Source organism: Lissotriton vulgaris, chromosome 8, assembly GCF_964263255.1.
Source record: "Lissotriton vulgaris chromosome 8, aLisVul1.2, whole genome shotgun sequence".
Classification (NCBI taxonomy): Eukaryota; Metazoa; Chordata; class Amphibia; order Caudata; family Salamandridae; genus Lissotriton; species Lissotriton vulgaris.
The window spans coordinates 1,512,903,334-1,512,924,554 of NC_141696.1; the positions used below are offsets into that span (position 1 = coordinate 1,512,903,334).

At 45.1% G+C, this 21,221-nt stretch overlaps 1 protein-coding gene across 1 annotated transcript in view; it reads right to left on the bottom strand.

Annotated features, from left to right (window-relative positions):
- Positions 1-7,416: 7,416 nt before the first annotated feature.
- LOC147699055 (cystatin-A-like) overlaps positions 7,417-21,221 on the bottom strand; it is a 54,996-nt gene continuing 41,191 nt past the window's right edge. Inside the window, exon 3 of the mRNA XM_086933550.1 lies at positions 7,417-7,688. Within this exon, the coding sequence (XP_086789676.1) occupies positions 7,560-7,688 (129 nt within the window). The 3' untranslated portion in view covers positions 7,417-7,559. The remainder of the gene's footprint in view (positions 7,689-21,221) is intronic.

Here is a 21,221-nt window from a genome sequence, read left to right on the forward strand (position 1 = left end):
AATCAGCCCACTCACGGGCCAAAGCCTCGTAAGGCGTAGACTCCCAGCCGGGAATCTGAATCGGTAATTTGAAAACCGACGATGATTTTTTCGCAAACATAATGACACGCAAAAAAATTTATATACACAATTATAAACAAAATTTTATACGTACAAGCCGAGCGCAAACCAACGAAATTAAAACAACACAATGCACACAGGCTTCGTAAACAGTTCGTGACGCCAGATGTAATGGCTGGATTTTCTGTTTAGATGGGATCAGCCCCCCGGGGCCCCTGTGACCCAGCCAAAACGTACTCACCTTCCCTCCTCAGATCGTATTCACAATGAGTAGATATACAGATAAATATACAGGTCGCACCTAAGGATGGGGAATGACAATATATGTATGTACGGATTTTCTACAATATCTTATTCACATCAGTTGGTCTCGCGGCCACCCCGACCCAGACCGTTCTACCCTAGGGCAGATCTGACACACAATCCGGTGTGTCTACACATGGGCCTGCAGAACCCAATGCTCCCTTTTCCAAACTGTTCGCAATCCTGCGAAACTACACACTAGTTCGACCTCCTAGTGTTCTCACTTATTCAAGCCACAATCCAGTGGGTATACACACTGGTAATCCCCCCCAGTGCTCTCACTAACGCCGCATATCAACGACGACCACATTCCTATGAACAGTTATCAGGATAATGTCTCAGTTACCTACTCGGAATAAAACTACAATAATAACTTTGAATATAGTTCCAGATTGAATAGTGTACTCCCTGCCCTTGGCATCAAAGGTCCACTCACTCCCTCTTTATTCGATCACCATTTACCTGATCGGGATTTCTCATCCGTTCACCCAAACAGCTTTCGACTAGAAGTGCAGTTTACCGAGATTGAACATAAGCACCAGGTACACAATAATTCTATATGAATTAGGGTATTTATTAACAATAGACACAAATCACATTACTATGCAGCATAACTTTAGCAAGAAAAAGGTCAAGATTAGAGTGCACATCCTAGTTAAGGTAGACAGATATTACCTTGTTAGTGGGAAGTCTGGACTCGGCAGTCATCTAGGTTCCCTTCTCGTCTCTGTATCCTGGCTCGCCTTGCAGTCACCCTCAGCCGTCACAAGTACACGTCTGCACCGCTAGGCTCAACCTCGTCTGCTTCCCCTCAGGACACCGGAACCTTGCTGATTATTAGCTACCGTCTCTCTCTCTCTCTCTGTATCAGTGCGCTCCGCGCTACTTCTCGTTCAGTCTTTCTCAGAGAGTTTCGGTCTTAAATCTTTCTCCGACTTCAAAGATGGCGACTTGTCCACCATGAAAATGAATAATGGCAGAGATGCTAACGGCTAGATGCCGCCTACGGACTGACTGACAAACTGACTAACACCTTCGCTAATATCAAAGCCCGTTCCTTCATGGAAATTCACGGCCAGTAACCTGCCGCCCACCAAATTCTTGTGCCTCCCCGTACCAAGGACACTTTCCCAGCCGGCCGGCCTGAAGTTGTGTCTTCGGAGTGGAGAAAAATACATTCCTTCGATAAGGGTCAGCCTGAACCGGTTCTCTCCAAGCGAACAACAGCTTGAAACTAAAACATTACACTTCACCTAGAAAGCCTTCTCGAGCTACCGGGCAGAAAGCAAAATGGAGTCTGTCTCGTTTAAGGCCTACGGAGCCCACAATATGCATAGCTCCATGGAAAATAGCCCAGCATGTTAGCAAATGAGCGAATCATGACTAATACTTATATATCTATCCCCTAACTTAAATTCATAAGCCTTACTCTAAGGAAAATAGTACGAAAATGCCCTAATATATGTAAGATAGGGTCCCTGTCTATCGGCCTAATCCCTATACTATGGGGGTGATAGGCTGGAGTCACTCTCCATAATTCTCCTTCTCCAAAGAGCTAGCAAAAAGGCAGCCATAACAACTGGTCTGGCCTCATTCGAGTCTCTAAAACACAAATATGGCCTAGAAAATAGGGACTTCTTCAAATATTTACAGGTCAGGGACTATATCATGAAAAAGGGGGGGTAGGGTAGCTCTTCAGAAAAACGAGCTAATAGAATCTATTGTTCATTGTAGCAAAGTAAAAATTGGGGCAATATACACCAAGTTAACCACTGGATTCCCGGATGATATGGACAAACACATAGATAATTGGCAGAATAAACTCGGAATTTCAATTATACCCATCCAGAACGCATTCCAGCTATCCCAATCAATACTAATGTCTTCAAAACTGCAAGCACAATTCTACAAAACTTTTTTTCTTCTATACCATACCCCCTACATGCTAGCTAAATGGAGTACAAGTAAAGGGACATTTTGTCCGAGATGCATGATGCCCGAAGTAGATCTAATACATATGTTTGCTACTTGCGGGGCACTATGTACCATCAGACGTGAGATATCCACCTTTTTCTCTGAAATATTTGAATCAGAAATTGTCATTACAACACCGGAAATAATATTGGGGTTTGACAGTGCGAACCACCCAGATAACATGAAGGGACTTCTATTTGTCTCCATGGCGGTGCTTCGAATCTGTCTTGCCTCTTCTTGGCTGGATAATGTCCCCCCATCTATCCAACAATGGCAGGCCAGATTACTCTCAGCCTATAGCTTGGAAAAAGCAATATACAGCAGGAAGGGTGTCAAAAAGAAGAAAAAGAAGGGTTTAGAAATTTGGTACCCACTTACACAATGGATCGAAGGTCTTGGATAGTAATTTAACTCCATTTTTATTTTTAATTTTTTTAAATTTTTTTAATTTATTTATTTATTTTTATTCATTACTTAAATGCAAATGTTTATAGTCTTGTCTTAAGGGTATAGTTACTCGTCATGTTTAGTTAGTCGATGTTAGGCGATATGATCAATAATATCGTGCAATCTTGCCTGTATTTGAGTGGGTGGAGGGTGGGGGGGAGGGGGGGCTCCTAAATGTTTTGAAAAAAATTTGTGTAATAAAAATTGTTTTAAAAAAAAAAAAAAGAGAGAACTTGGAGTCCTGTTCACAGCTGAGGCAGTTTCTGCAGTTGTCTGAAGTTTCTGTGTCACCAGTAGTTTACCTCATAATCTTAAGTATTGTGCAAGAATTCATGTTACCCCAATCAGACATTGGGGGGTGAAATGGTGAGTACAATTTGATTTATACGCTCATGTTTCAGTTACTATATTCATTAAAAAGATTTGAACAAAATAATGATTATAGGCTGATTAATATAAGAGCTTTCTTTCCGATAATTGCTGTATTCCAATTTTCTTTAATACAAATGTAAAATAAAATGCAGGACATTCAGGAAACTTGATATGGGAAATGGGGGTAGAAAACATTCTACAAATACGCGTCAAAGGAGTGCAGAATACATCTTTCATGGTCTTTAGTAAGAATCGTGGGCCCGCGGGCACAAACAGGGAGGCATTATGATGTTTCAGCATCTGTCTAATGTCCTCATCACTGGTGCCACTTTTAAAAGAGATCAGACAGGGCAGAGATATTTTATACCTGTCCCTGAGGCTGATACCTCACTGCAGGCTTTCCTCAGAAGTAGTCCAACCAGCCGCCTCCATAGTGCAGAACCAATCTCTGTCCTTCCTTCGGTGGAACAGCTCAGATGGTGCCACCCACGCTTTGTAAAGTAAGAACCAGTAGTGAAGTTAAAGTTAGGTAGAGTTGTAAAGCATATTGTATGTCTGGATTCTAAATACAATTCCTCAAAATTGAAGCCCAATCATAAATGTTGCTTAGCCGTTTCAAAAAAGAGGGTCAACATATTTCAGCGCCCTTTGCCTGAGGGTAAACTGGGGTCTATATTAGCATAATAACATGTGCACCTGTAAAGCAACAGATTATTGTTACCCAACTCAATGGTACTCATTTTATCAACCTCAGAAGTATGAAAGGCTGAGTGCACCCGCCATTTTTTGAACCTGTGACCATGAGGTCAAACACAGTCCCATACAGTGGATGCACTAGTCCACTAAGGCACCAAACCTGTTGGTCTTTTATTATCGAGGTTTATAAGTCGATGTGCCACCTCATTTAGGTCTGCCTACATATAGACTAGTACATTAATAATTTACTTGCATGCTTGTGTGTTGTTTCTGGATGGAAAAAATGTGTAACCATTAGTGATCTGTATACATGCCAGTCTGTGGCTAGTGGCATTTGTGCACGCTGCCATTGCCAGACTAGGACCCAAGGGACTCTTGGCTCGTTCCCATTGAAACTGGTCCACTGTGTGAATCCCATTGATATAGCGTGCGGCCACTGTTCCTACACCTGTGATGTGACTGTGCAGATGGTCATACCCACACACCTGAGGCCTCACGGGTACATGTTCACATTAGTAGAACAACAATGAGGATGGCATTAGAACCTTGTTTAGTAATATTTCCTTGTTGGGTGATATCAATTAACACCTATTGCAATTGATATGAGTCTATATTTCCCACCTGGTCCCCTTAAGGTCTGTTTTAGGGTCAAACCGTTGACCAATATCACAGTTTGCGGATTTCTTCTTTCAGGAACTGGTTCTTCGGATTGGTGTCGTTACAACGCAGGCTATTACAACGCCTGCTGTTACAACGCGGTTTTTACATCGCATACCACTACAACGCATAGTGCTTTTAAGCGCTGGATAGTGATTTATTTAATTTACTATTCCAACTCCAGTCCCCGTGGATAGTAGGGAAGGTGTTGGATAGTAAATTAAATATATTCCCTATCCTAGAGCACCCCCCAGCGCAATGCGTTGTAATGGTTTCCGTTGTAATGGTTGCGTTGTAATGGTAGTGCGTTGTAATAAATGCGTTGTAAGTGATGTTTCCCGGTTCTTCACATAATACATGTACAAAATTCAACAAAGGGTATTAAACTTATAAATAAACTACAATATGATCTCCAATATGATCTACAATACGATTTCCAATATGGTCCACAATATAATCTATAATATGGTCTAGGATATGCTTGCCAGTATGGTCTACGATATGATCTATGATCTACAATATGGTCTAAAATATGATCTACAATTATGCTCTACAATATGATCTACGATATGATTCCAATTTGATCTACGATATGATCCACAATATGGTCTACAATATGATCTACAATATGGTCTACAATATGATTTCCAATATGATCTACGATATGATCTACAATATGGTCTACAATATGATTTCCAATATGGTCTACGATATGATCTAAAGTTGTGTTCTACAATATGGTCTACAATATGATCTACATTATGGTCTACAATAGGATCTACAATATGTTCTATTATATATTCTACGATATGATCTACAATATGTTTTATGATATGATCCCATTATTGTCTACAATATAATCTACAATATGGTCTACGATAGGATCTACAATATGTTCTACAATATGTTCTACAATATGGTCTACAATAGGATTTACAATATGTTCTACGATATGATCTACAATATGTTCTATGATATGATCTCCATTATGGTCTACGATATGATCCACAAAATGGTCTACAATATGATCTACAATATGGTCTACAATATGATCTCCAATATGGTCTACGATATGATCTACAATATGGTCTACAATATGATCTACAATATGTTCTACGATATGTTTGCCAGTATGGTCTATGATATGATCTACAATATGGTCTACGATATGATCTACAATATGGCCTAAAATATGATCTACAATTATGCTCTACAATATGATCTACAATATGGTCTACAATATGATCTCCAATATAGTCTACGATCTGATCTACAATATGATCTACAATATGGTCTACGATATGTTTGCCATTATGGTATATGATATGATTTACAATATGGTCTACAATATGATCTACAATATGGTATACACTATGATTTTCAATATGATTTACAATATGATCTACAATGTGGTCTATGATCTGATCTACAATATGATATACAATATGGTCTACGATCTGATCTACAATATGATCTACAATATGGTCTACGATATGTTTGCCATTATGGTATATGATATGATTTACAATATGGTCTACAATATGATCTACAATATGGTATACACTATGATTTTCAATATGATTTACGATATGCTCTACAATGTGGTCTATGATCTGATCTACAATATGATCTCCAATATAGTCTACGATCTGATCTACAATATGATCTACAATATGGTCTACGATATGTTTGCCATTATGGTATATGATATGATTTACAATATGGTCTACAATATGATCTACAATATGGTATACACTATGATTTTCAATATGATTTACAATATGATCTACAATGTGGTCTATGATCTGATCTACAATATGATCTACAATATGGTCTACGATCTGATCTACAATATGATCTACAATATGGTCTACGATATGTTTGCCATTATGGTATGTGATATGATTTACAATATGGTCTACAATATGGTCTACAATATGATCTTCAATATGGTATACACTATGATTTTCAATATGATTTACGATATGATCTACAATATGGTCTATGATATGATCTTCAAAATGGTCTATGATATGATCTACAATACGGTCTACAATATGGTCTACAATATAATTTGCAATATGATCTATGATATGATCTACAATATGGTCACACTGTGACCATAACACAATCACCCCAAAACCCACTTTAAATGCCCCTCTTCAAATATTATCCCTAAAGGGTATCCGCATTTTCAGGTAGGTGGAAGATATCTCCTGTTTTGTTTTTTTAGATGGTCAGACCTCGCTGCAAGGAGAAGGGATCTCATTGCACCAGGGGTATTTCAACCTTATGGGGGTTCAGTGTACAAGTAGGACCTGATTCCAGAACACAGAATATGGTGGTGAGGGATAGGACTTAATGTGCTCCTCTTCCATGTTGTGCACCACACAAAACATTACATTCATATCTACTAAGCATGCACTGCAGAGTCCATGTGCACATACTGTTTGGACATTACGCACTTTAAGGTACAAGGAGATGAGTGGGTTGCCCAGAAGCAGAATCCTGGTCATATCTAGAACCCAGATTTCTTTATTTTAACACCAGTGACGTCATCACCACCTGATAGCACCTCTGCTTTGTCATTCTGCATTGTATCTGCTCAGCGCCTTCCTCCTGAGGCTAGTCCTTGATATGACACATCATAGATAGGTACGAGGTGGTGTAGAAGGCGTCATCATTCACAGCTCCGGTGTCTTGGGTTTTCAGGGGCTGTTCATCATTTTTAGCAATAGGTGGCTAACACCGCCTGAAAGGTCTCTCAGAGGGGCCACATGCTTTTATTCCCGTTTTTAAAACAGGGATGTTGAAAATTACCCATTGTGGGTTTCAATGACACTAAGGAATGAGACTCACATAAGAAAGGTGGCGCCTGGTGCACATAAGAAACATACTTGCTTGGAGTGGCTGTTAAGGTAAATTTCTTTATTTGTTGTCTCAAGCACAAATAGCAGATAAAGTAAACATATTCCCATGTCTGTGCATGTGCAGTCGTGATCACTCGGTGCACGGGTGTCACACCAGGAGGGCGAAATGGACATGATGCTTCAGAAGAAGACGATGGGGTCCTCCGGGGTCGTACAAACCTGATAGCCCAGCAGACTGGGTGGTTCTTTCTTTTGCGGTAGGGGTACAAATATCTTAATGCACACACAGCCGCCATCACCAGTATCAACCTAAAGAATACAAGAGAAAAGTAAAACCGAGTTATTCAAATTCAGTTAAACTGTCTGAAAGGTGTCTGTTCACCAATAAAGCACCACCAAGTCCTCAGGGTCAGACTGGGGAACAAAGAGCACAACTGGCAAGATGCCTAAACCAGCCCTTCTCTCTTCATCTTGTGTGCCGTCCAGAAATCCAGCAATCCATCCACCCAACCATCCATCCATTCATCCATCCATCCATTCATCCACACAGTTAGCCATCCATTCATCCATCCATCCATCCATCCATCCATTCATCCAGCCAGCCTGCCAGCCAGCCAACTAGCTATTCATCTAGCCGTAAAATCCATCCAGCCAGTCATCGAACCATGCATTAATTCTCTTTCTCCTTCTATCCTTGGATTCTCCCTCTGATCACTTTCTCTCTACCTTCCCCCTCCCTCCCTCTTTCATTTGGGGCCTCCCAGTGACTACTGCAAATAACGTAGCAGAGCGGCGACAAGTGACAGAGGCGCTGGGAGTAGTTCTGGTCTCCAGCCCACTCGTGAAATGCCTGGTAGAATAAATGGTTAGTCCGAATAATTCAAGGCCATGCAAAGTGGCATTGCATGGCCTCATAGATATCTTTGCAAGGTCTCCCCACCTGGAGCGTGACTAAAAATTACTCTACGGTGGCAACAGTGGCACAAGGGGCTCATAACCATTTCGATGCTGATGACGAGCTCAGCTCGTCATCAGGCTTACCTGCCGTGTGCGGATGATGAGCTGAGCTCGTCACGTAACGCGGTAATTTCAAAAATGCCGCACACAGCGGGAAAAGCCGCCGCAGCGATGCGGTTAAATATGCCCCTTAGTTTGAGAATCTCCTTTCTCTCCGCACCGAACTTGAAGAGGTGGTTGGAGATTTTCTCATACCAAGGGTGGGAATAAAGGCCATTACAGAGTGGAAAGGTAATGTGAACATCACCAAAATGGGTAGCGTTGTAGAGGAACGGGGGCATATTTATGAGCCCCTTGCGTCACCGTGGCAACACGTTTTTTGCGGCTCCGGCTGGGCAAATCTTAAATTCATATCTATGAGGCCGTGCATAGCCACTTTGCATGGCTTTGAATGGCCTCATAACTATGCAGTAAGCCAAGTCAGCGCAAATCAATGTGTTTCCTTACTCTGCGCTAGGGAGGCATTCCATGCGCATTGCGGTGGGTGTTCCCATGCAACACCCATGGAGTTTGACGTTTTCCTTGATTTACAAGACCATGCAAGCCCGGGATGTGCCAAAACCTTAAGCCTCCCAAAGTGAGGCGTAACAAGGAAAAATAACTTTGGGGCATATTACCAAGCAATAGCGATAATTATCGCTATTGCTTGGTTAGAGACAATAAATTACCGCTGAGCTGCGGCGATTTTTATTGCAGATAAACCTTGGTATTACCATTCTGCAGCACACATAGAAATAGTAACACACCTCAATGGACTGTTTCTGTGCAGGAAGGTGCCCCTTCCTGCACTGAAACAATCCTGCTGACATCTGGCAACACAGGTACCCTTGTACCATGGAGCAAGGGTGCCTGCATCGGTGCTAGGCCACCGAAAAGGCGCCAGCACTGTAGAAAAGGACAGGAATATCAACTCAAATCAAATCAGGGGATGTTTATTGAGCACACATCACCTGAAGGTCTCAAGGCGCTTAACAGACAACTCCGACCTGAGCAGCTAAAGGAAGGGGTACCAGTTTAATTTTCAAACAGCCACGTTTCCAACTCTCCACAGAAGCTATTATGATCAATGACAGTGCGTAGATGAAAAGGCAATTCATTCCAGAGGGTAGGCGCCAAGAAGGAAAACGATCTTCCGCTGTTCTTGACAGTGCGAACTCTAAGAGGGGTGGGAAGACATTTATGACTGAACCTCAATGTTCTACGGGGCTGGTACCAGTTACGTTTTCTTGCTAGGTAGCTGGGGCCGCTGCCATACATACTCTTGTGTGCTAGACAAAGGGTTTTGAAACAGATTTGCTTCCTCACAGGAAGCCAATGAAGATATTTTATAATTGGTGCTGAGGGAGATCTTGATGGAAGGTTCAGTACCAGCCTAACTGCTGTGTTTTGCAGAAACTGAAGCCTGGAAAGAAGTTCTTCATTTATTGATGTCAACAGGGCATTTCCGTAATCCATACGGCTGATTATTAGTCCCTGGACAAGTGATTTCCTGGCTTCTATCGGAATCCATTTGAAGACTTTGCGCAAACTGCGCATAATACCAAAACAGGTACAGATTGTATGGTTTAGCTGGTTCTTCGTTGCTAGTTGGTCGTCAATTAGAATTCCGAGGTTCCGCACCACCTGTCTAGAAACTGGGCAAGAACCGAGATTAGGAGGCCACCAGTCGCTTGACCACTGCTCACATGCCTCACCAAAGAGTATTACCTCGGACTTGCCACTGTTAAGTTGGAGGTGGTTAGTACTCATCCACCTGTCAACATGAGACATGCAGTTTATGAAATGCATTTTTGTGTTCTTAGGATCTGGACCTAGGGTGATCAGAATCTGAGTGTCATCTGCATATGACACTACGTCAAATCCATAAGATCCGATCACCCTGGCCAGTGGAGTTACATAAAGATTAAAGAGTGTAGGGCTCAAATTAGAGCCCTGAGGCACTCCAATCTTTACTGGCCGACTGCATGAAACCATGTCACCGGTCAGTACTGTAGTGGTTCTATTGGCTAAATAACTCTTGAGCCACTTCAAAGCCTTCCCTCTGACACCAATCTTCTAGAGCCATTATTCTAGAATGCCATGGCAGATGGTTTCGAAAGCGGCCGACAGATCTAACAAAACAAGAATGGAGGATTGTCCTTTGTCCAGTGCCAATCTAATATTATCCATTACTTCCACCAGCGCTGTTACAGTGCTGTAGGCAGCTCTAAAACGAGATTGCGATGGATTCAATGATCCATGACTTTCAAGGTGAGTTTCAAGTTGACGGTTGATCAAAGACTCAAGTACTTTCCCAAAGTAGGGGAGCAACAAGATCGCACGATAGTTCGTCAAGAGTTTCGGGTCCGTAGTAGGCTTTTTTAAAATTGGCCTAACTCCGGCAGCCTTCCATATCACTGGAAACGCTGATTGTGACAGTGACCTATTAAATAGGTCGGTGAAATTGTCGAGGAGCAGAGGGATGATGGTGGCAAGAAATCGAGGTGGCATAGGGTCAACTGGTGAACCAGATTTATTTTTGACATAGCAATTGCCACTTCCTCAGATTTACACCAAGAAAATTCTTCTAGCAAGGGAAAAGGACCAGTTGAATCAATGGGGTCCTTTCCCTGAAAATTTATAGATTCAGGAGGCGGAAAGGAGCTATGAATTGCCAAAATCTTATTCTCTAAGAAATGAGAAAGAGTCAGTCCAGTCCTGTGAAGCGGAGGCACATGTCTGGCTGGGAGGAGTCGAAAAATCTTTTAGAATTTTAAAAAGCTCCTTATTGGAATTTGCCGCCTTTTCAATCTTGTTTAGGAGAAACGTTTTTTTTGTTTGCCTGATATTCATCATGTAACTGCGGTGCATGCATTTATATTCTTCTTGATCTTCCGGGGTTTTTACTTTCTGCCATTTCTGTTCCGCAGTCCTACATGAGAATTTATCCATTTTTAATTTCTCAGTAAACCAAGGGGCGGTTTTGGGTTTAAATTTAACCCTAGTGAAGGGGGCAACTTTGTTTAAGGTTGCTGTGATTGCTTCCTCAAAAGAAGTCGCTACTTGATCTACACTAGCCTTGTGACATATGGGAGGGAAACTAAAATGAGTTGAAAAAGAAGTAAAGGTGACTTTCCGCCATGGCCTTCTCCATATAAGTTCCTTTCCAGTCTCATTTTTGGTCATATGGACTGGAATGGTAAATTTCAGCAGGTCATGATCTGACCATAGTAACGGGGACGGGGGTCTACTAAGATACCGATGGAGTTGGTAAACAAAAGGTCTAAAATGTGGCCAGCAGTGTGTGTGGAACCAGTGACTATTTGGGCTAGCCCCAGGGTACTTACGTAAGTGACCGATTGATTGGTATCTGGGTCTGATAGCATTTCTGCATGGTAATTGAAATCTCCTAGTAAAAGGAAGTTCTCTGTAGCAAAAACATGAAGAGCACTGGCCTCGAGCAGATTGTGTGTAAAGTCCTTTCTCGGGCCAGGTGGTCTATAAACAAAAGCATCTCTCCATGTGCCTTTGCACAGCCCATCTATTCTAAAGATACAAGGTTCTAGTTGATCTGAACTCATACATTCCAGAGAGGTGATTTCCAGGCCATTTATTGTGGCTACAAGTAGACTTTCCCCTCTTCTCTTAGTTCTGTCCACTCTAGTTATATTATATTTATTATATTGAGGGGGGAAAGAGGTTACTACATCAGAAGAGGCATGTTCATGTAGCCAGGTTACTGTTATAAAACAGATATCCGGCAACTCCATGTCCAGGAGACTCCATATTTCTATTGTGTGCTTTGGAACTGAACGGGCATTAAAATAAATCCCCTTTATTGGTTTGGGGTTTTTGATGTTGGCTGATTTGCATTTTATAATGAGGTTACATGGAGGAGCAAAGTTTCAGGACTAACATTTCCAGATGCACTGGTAGTGGCTATATACCCTGGTATAATAGGTTTTTCCCCATGGCAATAATTTATGCATTTAAGATCTTCACTAGAGTAACGCAATCTAGCCATATTTAGCCACTCACTGGAAAAACACCTGGGGAAAAGACCAAAAGATTGGCAGGGGTCCTGGCGCTGGTGACGGTCTGGCGTGGACGGGTGTAGACGGGCTTGCCTTTGGTGCGCCACTACACGTCTGCGCGCTTCCCCACCTTAAGTAGGTTGGGATGTCTGGGATGTTCTACAGGCTAGAGCGCTGACCTGAGTTTCCGTCAGGCACCAAAAGTTGGCCAAAATATACACGCCCCTCGTCTCAACAGGCACAGGCCGTGGCGGACCAAGGGCAGCTGGCAACAAGTAGGGGGAGGATAAAAGAAAGTCAAAACACTGACTACACAACGACGCAATATAAAAATAGGTGAGTAGTAACAGCGTAATTACATCCAATGAATGCGTTAGGGATTAAGACTTTTACAAGTTGATGAGAAAAATATATACAGTTTCACATTATTTAAAAAGCATCACACAGTAAAAACAGGGCAGGATAGTACCAGGACCGCACCCTATAGCCGGCACACAGTAGAGAATACACTGTATTGCCCAAATACGGTATGCAACGTTTACAACAAAGTTTTTACAACGCACTACCATTACAACGCAGGCATTACCACGCATACCATTACAACGCATTGCGCTGGGGGCGCTCTAGGATAGGGAATAAGTTTCATTTTCTATCCAACACCTTCCCTAGTGTCCACGGGGACTGGAGTTGGAATAGAAAATTATACTTACCACTATCCAGCACCTCTAAGCGCTATGCGTTGTAACGGTATTCGTTGTAAATACCGCGTTGTAAAGGTATGCGTGGTAAAAGTATGCGTTGTAACGTCATACATCCCCTAAATACGGTGCATTCCTGTCCTTTCAATTTGACGTAGGACTGTGCAGCAAGGTGCAGTGCTGCGCTGCCCTACGCAAATCCCTGTCAATGAGGCCCAGGGTTCCTCCATGGACAGATAATTTGTATGGACTTATCTGAGTGATCTTCATTAATGAGACTCAAAGCAGAAAGAGGTCCAGTCTCCAGGCGAGTTGTAAAAATGAGTCAAGCAGGCATGCTGATTTTTAGATCGAGCCTGCAGTCAGTGTGCATGCGCTGTCGCTATGGTGACAAGCTGTTGTGTTTTTTGTTTAAAACATAGAAGGGGCTTTTAGCCCACCCACACTTACCATTGGTTAAGAGCATAATCACTTTTGTCTGCTGCCTTATAATTTGGCAGAAGTCACAATACCTCACTTCCTGTGGCTTGAGTGAAGCACCGCTCAACTACAAATTAAATAAACTTAATGAGTGTTCTTCCGCAACAAATGCTGTGATTGAGGTACTATTACTACTGAGTTTCTGAATTATGTGTTACTACCGCAAACATATTTTGTCTGCTTCTGCTTATGGATTGTAATGATGTGTTTGTGTTTTGTTTACTTTGTGCCAGCTTGTTTTAACAGCTGTCCGTGGCCCGGAGAACTCCAAACACACTGCAATGCCGGCGTCATTATCGCCCCACCCCTTACCCCTGTAATAACAGAGCCACCCGGCCCGTTTACTCACGCAGTCACGCATCCCGAGGGTGGGCTTGCCCGAGGGTATAAATAAAGGGGCGCAAGACCGCTCGGGTTCTTTGGCCCAGAATAGTAACAGTGTGTGCTTGTGTGATTACTTAGCCCGGCCCAAGCCTGTGGACTAGTGCAACCCTTGCCCTGTGGCCACGATCACCACACTGGTGACGAGGGTGGGATCTACCCCACGCCTCGTCCCGCAGTCCCACGTCGGACCCTCTGCCCAGTGTCCGCAGTGCTTGCGCAGTCCACGCTGGAGCTACCGTCTCGACACGGAGGCGGGTGCTCACCCCGCGAGTGGCTGCCATCCAGCAACTGCCCATGGCCCTGGGTGTGCCGCTCCTGCAGGCGCACCCCCGCCGAGGACATCGTCGCGCAAGGAGCAGCGCGGGGGTGAGGTCTGCCCCGTGCTAGAGTGAGCGTGCAAGCACCCTGCCATCCCACGGGGCCCCACACTGCTGCTGCCCGGCCGCGCTCCTGCTCCCACATGGCAGAGCCGGCGGGTGAATCTCCGCGTCTATCTCAGCGCATCCTCACCAGCTGCCAGCACGCTCGCTCGGAAGGGGGAGTCGGCCCTCACGAGCTGGGGCCTGCCAGAACACACAAATGTGCCCCCACCTTCCTGCACGCTGGTGCACTGCAAGGCATGTCTGCTTCTGAGGCCTTCACCTCGAAAATCCTGCCTGCTGCCCTGCCTCCTGGCCCGCCCGACTGTTTGTGGACACGCCCCCGCTCACAGGAGCCGACTTTGGGAAGGCAGTGCCTCAAGGCCTGGTGCCACGCTCTTCCACAGGCTGCGCAGCAGGACTAGCCCCGGACTGCCCTTCCACTGGCCCTACACCTGGAATTTACAGTGCCCTCACGTGGCCGCCAAGCTCCGCCCAGAGGCGCCTGGGGGAAAGTCTTACGCGCCTGTGTCTGCGCCTCGGCCATCTACCAGTGTCCCTGCCCTGCGGCTTAGGAGGGACGGCGCCAGCCCCAGCCACACCCAACGCCTTACCTACCATGGGCAATGAACAATCAGGCTGCCACGGGGGGAGGGTGCCCCCTCAGTGGCACCGCCCCCTCAGCAAGCCACGTACCAAGCCCCTGCGCTGCAAAATGCTGCCCAGTAGGCTCCCGCTCCCCCCAGCCACGGCACGGCTGCTCCACTGCCGCCCTTCAATGAACTCTCTGACCCGTCCAACGCTTGGGCGGATGAAATGTAGGCGGCCCTGAATCGACCCACGACGACGCAGCTGACACCCGCGATTAAGGAGGAGAGGGTGGATGTGATTCGCAGACGGACACCCCAGTCGAGAGGAACTGCGAGGGCTCCACAAAACAACACGTGCGGCAATTGCGGTTTGGACCACCCCCCAGGGGGTAAATGTGTTGCGAGAGGAAAAACATGCTCGCAGTGTGGCAAGCTCAACCATTTCGCCAAAGTCTGTAGGAGTGGGAGCGGGTGGCGCAACACCCCCGGCCCAACCGGGCTTGCTCCGGCGGTACAGAAGATGAGGATGACGTGTTTTTTGTATCGTTCGCCGGCAGAGACGGCTCCAGGAGAAGACCACCGCCCATGTGCGATATCACCGTGGCGGGATCCCCTGTAAACGCCCTGATAGATACAGGAGCATCAGTCAACGTAATGGACAGTGACCCGTATGAGAAACTAGTGCCTCGCCCGCCCCTCCGACCGTACGAAGCGAAGATATATACGTACAATAGTGATGAGCCACTCCCTCTACGAGGCATTATGGAGGTCGAGATCACTAGTGAGGGCTGGAGTTTGAGCATGAGATTCCACATTACAGAAGGAAAGAGGGGAACCCTACTCAGTTGCCACATGGTGGAAGACTTAGAACTTGTTTTTTTGCCAACCAAGTACACGAGTTACACGCATGTGAGATGCTAAAGGAGTTTCCCATGCTGTTCAAGGGCCTAGGCTGTCTCAAAGGGAAGACGTTCAAGTTACACGTGGACTCAACAGTCCGGCCCATGGCACTGAGACACCGGAGGGTGCCATTTAACCAGCGGCCCCAGGTGGAGGAAGAACTCCGAAAGCTCGAAGACTTGGGGGTGATAGAAAAAGTATCGGGTCCAACCCTGTGGGTGTCCCCCCTCGTCGTAGCCCCAAAACTGAAGCAACCGGGGGCCATTCGACTATGCATCGATATGCGCCTGCCGAATAAGGCGGTAAAAAGGGAGCGTCATCTCACGCCCACAATGAATGACATCATTGCTTACTTGAATGGCGCCAAATGGTTCACCAAGTTGGACCTCAATGCGGGGTATCATCAGCTAGAGCTCCACCCCGACAGCAGGAACATCACAACGTCTTCCACCCATGTTGGACTACGTCGCTACAAGAGGTTGAGTTTTGGCGTCTCGTCAGCTGCGGAAATGTTCCAAAACGCAATAATGGAGACAATCTCCGGGCTGCCTGGGGTAATCAATTTAAGTGACGACATCCTTGTGTTCTCCAAGACCCTTGAAGACCACCATGCACACCTCCGAGCCACCCTGCAATGCATGGCAGACAACGGACTCACCCTGCACGGAGTCAGTGGACGTTCGGATACATCTTCTCCCGAGATGGGCTGCGTGTAGACCTGAAGAAGGCGGAGTCCATTCGGTCGGCCCCAAGACCCACGATGGCCACTGAAGTCCAAAGCTACCTGGGGATGGCCACTTGCTGTGGCCGGTTCATCCCCAATCTCGCATCCATCTCCAAGCCACTCCATGTCCTCACGAGGTACTCTTCTGACCAGGGGCCAACAACCCAGCAGATTTCCTCTCACGCCATCCAGGCCCTACCACGTCACCTCTCACCCTAATGGACGAGGAAGACACCGAGGAATTTGTCCGAATGATCTCCTTGGAGGCATGTCCCGTCGCGCTCACGCTTGAGGACATGGGGAGAGCCACGGAGTCCGATGAGTGCCTCGCCAAGGTCAAACACACTGGTCAACCGGAACTGGCGGCACTTCCTGGATAGTGTCAGCTCCCTCATGATGGAGGAACAAGTCTTTCGGCAGCAGATGTGGAGGGCGCAAAGCGAACTTAGTGAAGGCCCTCACGGGGTGATCCTGAGGGGTACCTCCCTCGTAATACCGACAAGCCTGCAGAAAGAAGTAATCTAGCTGGCACATCAAGGTCACCAGGGTGTCTCCAAAACCAAAGCCAGACTCAGAAGCAAGGTCTGGTTTCCAGGAATGGACGTCATGGTGGAGGAAGTGGTGCGAAACTGTCACTCCTGCAACATCACGAGCGGTGACCCCGTGCCGCACCCGGTAATCACTGAAGACCCATGTCCAGATCCATGGTCCAAACTGAGCATAGACTTTGGGTCATTTCCAGACGGGGAACATGCTGGTGCTTGTTGACTCGCATTCCAAATTTACGGTGGTAGAAGCAGTGTCCTCGACGGCGTTCCCCCATGTCAAAGCTGTGCTAGACCGCACGTTCGCAATGATGGGCCTACCAAACGAGATCAGATCGGACAACGGACCACCGTTCCAGGGCAGAGATTTCCAGGACTACCTGACCTCCCGTGGCATCCGACACCGGAAAATTACTCCACAGTGGCCCCAGGCAGCGATTCATGCAAACAATGAACCTGGCCCTCAGGATCGGGGTGGACAAAGGAGATGATGTAGAACAGTGTCTCTCGCAGTTTCTCAGTGCATATCGCCAGACCCCGCACTGCACCACCCGGTGTGCCCAGGCTCATCTGCTGTTTCGTCGGGTCCCAGGGTACTGTGTGCCTGCAGACCCGTCCTGGAGACACCCAGACTTGGATCAGCAAGCTGCACAAGGGAGAAGGAAATCCTCCAACGACAAGATGAGCCAAGCTCGAAGAGCCCAGCCCATGAACATTGTGGTTGGCGACCGAGTCATAGTAAAGGACCGCCACCCGAACTGGAAGTATCGCATCCCATACGAGCCAGAAGTATGGGAGCTAGTCAACACCCATGGGACCATGGTATCGGCCATGCGAGGTACCCGCGTGGTCACGAGAAACACCTCCTGGTTCAAAAGAGTCCCTAGGGACATGGGAGTGGATGACCAACGGCCCGAAGAGCTGGAAGGAGGAGAAGATCCCAAGGAGCCAACTGGAGAAAGCACCTGTACAACCACAAAGAGAATCGGGAATTGTGGAAGTCAGGGGGGGTTCTCCCAGCCAGAGACTGAAAGACTTTGCGCGGTGTGCTCAGAAGATCTGAGCGGTTCCCTAAAAAGAATCACTGTATCTAAAAGATTGGAGGGATGTAATAACTGAGCCACCCGGCCCGTTCACTCATGCAGTCATGCACCCATGCATCCTGAGGGCGGGCTCGCCCGAGGGTATAAATAAAGGGGCGCAAGACCGCTCGGGGTCTTTTGTCCAGAATAGTAACAGTGTGTGCTTGTGTGATTATTTAGCCCGGCCCAAGCCTGCGGCCTAGTGCAACCCTTGCCCCGTGGCCACGATCACCACAACCCCGTCCTTGTTTGTTTTTAAGACCACCTACACTATTGCTGTTCTTTGCAGGCTGGCACTTTGGTTTATTGAGGAAAGGTCATCAAAGTAATGCAAAAACAAGCCTAGATGAACTCTCTGCACTTTTATTGTTGCCTACATGCCCTGTATCGTTATCACCGTTCAACGGAATTCACTTCACTCAGACTGTGTGGCGCAACATCGGTTCCTGAACGGTACCTCTGCTACAATCTCTTGTGCCCCCCCCCCAGCCCAAACATTTGTCGTGGCAGGGGAAGGAGAGGAGGAAAGTGCTCCATTTTATGTGCAGTCTGAGTCGTGAAGTCACGAGCAGACAAACACATGTGAAGCTGCTGATCGCGCGGGCGGGTGGATCCATACCGGAATGCAGGGGGTGTTTTTGTTTTCTTTTGGTTCACCACTGGAGCCAGTTTGGAACAATCTGAATCTAGCCATTGAAACTGCTGTGCTGTTGAGGTTTCAGTATTCTATGATTCAAGTCCTGATCATGTTTATCTCTCTCCCACTTTTGCTGCCAACCAATAATAACAGACTTTCCAGTGGAAATCTCTTATTGGGAAATTGAAAGTTGTCGTTTTGCATAATTATTGCGGTCGATCTCTCAGATACAACGTAAATATATGTAAGAGTGGGGATTATCACCCCGTCAGCACATTTTATTTACCACAATGATGTCATCTGGCAGAGCCATAGCATATACCTAAATTGTTGCATCTCACAGGGGGTGCCGATCGAGTCTCAGGGTCTAAGGGACAGTACTTAGGGGAGCACACTTGTATTAGTTGAACACCTGATTACGTCCGAAAGGCTGTCTTGCCAGCTTTGCTTACTAGCTGCAATAGGGGCTGAGCTCATAACTTACAAACCTATGGTATGAGTAAGCCATCACTACCATACCCAGAATGCATTAGGTTGTCACACCAAAGCCCAGCCTCTGGCACTATGATTATACACCATATGTATAATCATGGTGTGTGAGCAACAAGTGTCCATGTCATCCAACTGGCCCACACAACATAAATTCACTCAACACCACACTTTTCCATGCAACACTATTCAGCTCAACACAAATCCATTCCACACCACATAATTCAACACAAAACCATTCTATTCTACTCCAGAACACAATTCCACTACACACCACATATATTCAATTTACAACACATAATTCAACATCACAACACAAAATTCAACAGCAAACCAGATAATTAAACTCCACTACATAACCCTCCACAAAACAAAACACCATTCCAGATATTTACACTCCATTACACAAAATCCCACTCCACATAATCCCCAAATATACTCAAAACACATAATTACTATCTATATAATGCAACTATATACCAACCACATAATTCAACCACTTAAATCCACTCCAAACCACACAATGCTACAACTAACAATTCCAATTCAACCCACATAATTCCACTCCAATCCATAACACATCGGTAAGAAACATTTACATTTACAACAGCAAGAGCTCTAACTCTTTTTTTACACCAAAAGACTGAGGGCCCGATTCGCAGAATGAACTTAAGACTCAATCCTAAACTTACTACTATTTTGGTATTCACAGAATGCAATTACTACTTTTGGCATTCACAGAATGAATTTACTACTTTACGTATTCACAGAAGTTAGGATTTTGTCTTAAGTCTGCCTTAAGTCTGTCTTAAGTTTGTCTTAAGTTTGTCTTAAGACAAACTTAAGACAAAATCCTAACTTCTGTGAATACCAAAAGTAGTACGTTCATTCTGTGAACGCCAAAAGTAGTAAGTTCATTCTGTGAATGCCAAAAGTAGTAAGTGCATTCTGTGAATGGCAAAATAGTAGTAAGTTTAGGATTGAGTCTTAAATTCATTCTGTGAATCGGGCCCATAGATCTCGAGCTTAGATCCTACCTATTTATTCTCTTTTGTAACCGTCAGTGCAAACCTTTCCACACAGTTTCACACCCGCAAAGCTATCCACACAGATCCACACCACACAATTAAACTTCACACATTTCCAATCCACAGCACAGAATTCGACACCGAACCACATCATACAACTCAACATTACAATTACATAACACACCACATAAAATCCAATCCACACCACACAATTCCACATCATGCCACAAAATTCAACAACACACCACATAATTAAACTTCACTAGAGACTACTCCACAACACAAATTACCATTCCACCAAATTTCACTCTTGAACACACTATCCCACTCCATAATATTCCACTACACTCAATACCACATAATAAATATCCACATAAATCCACATCATATCATGCAACATAAATCCACTCCACAAATCCACTCCACACAATTCCATGTCACACAATTACACAACTAAATAATCCAATCCAACCTACATAATTCCACTACACACCACATATGTACACTCCATAACAGATAAATAAAAAGAAATGCAATTTACAATACCAATAGCGCTAACTCAAACAAATGCGAGACCGATTGCATTTCCAATGCTGTTTCTTATGTGGATGCACAAACCAAATGTGACTTGGAGAATGCATATAGCTTCAGTTGCTGAAGTTGTGATGCCACCTGCAGGGAGTTTTAAAAAAACAAGGGAACCCTTAAGGTAATCAAGGACCTGGGGTATAGTATATAAAGCAACAGTGGTCCTTAATATACGGTTACACAAAATATACAATTATAGACAACAGCCTGTTCTATAAGGAAGCATGTGTCCAGCCGGATACTAATTTAATCAATGTAAGGTGACACAAGGATATTTAAGCAACAAATACATTGTTCCTTATAGTACA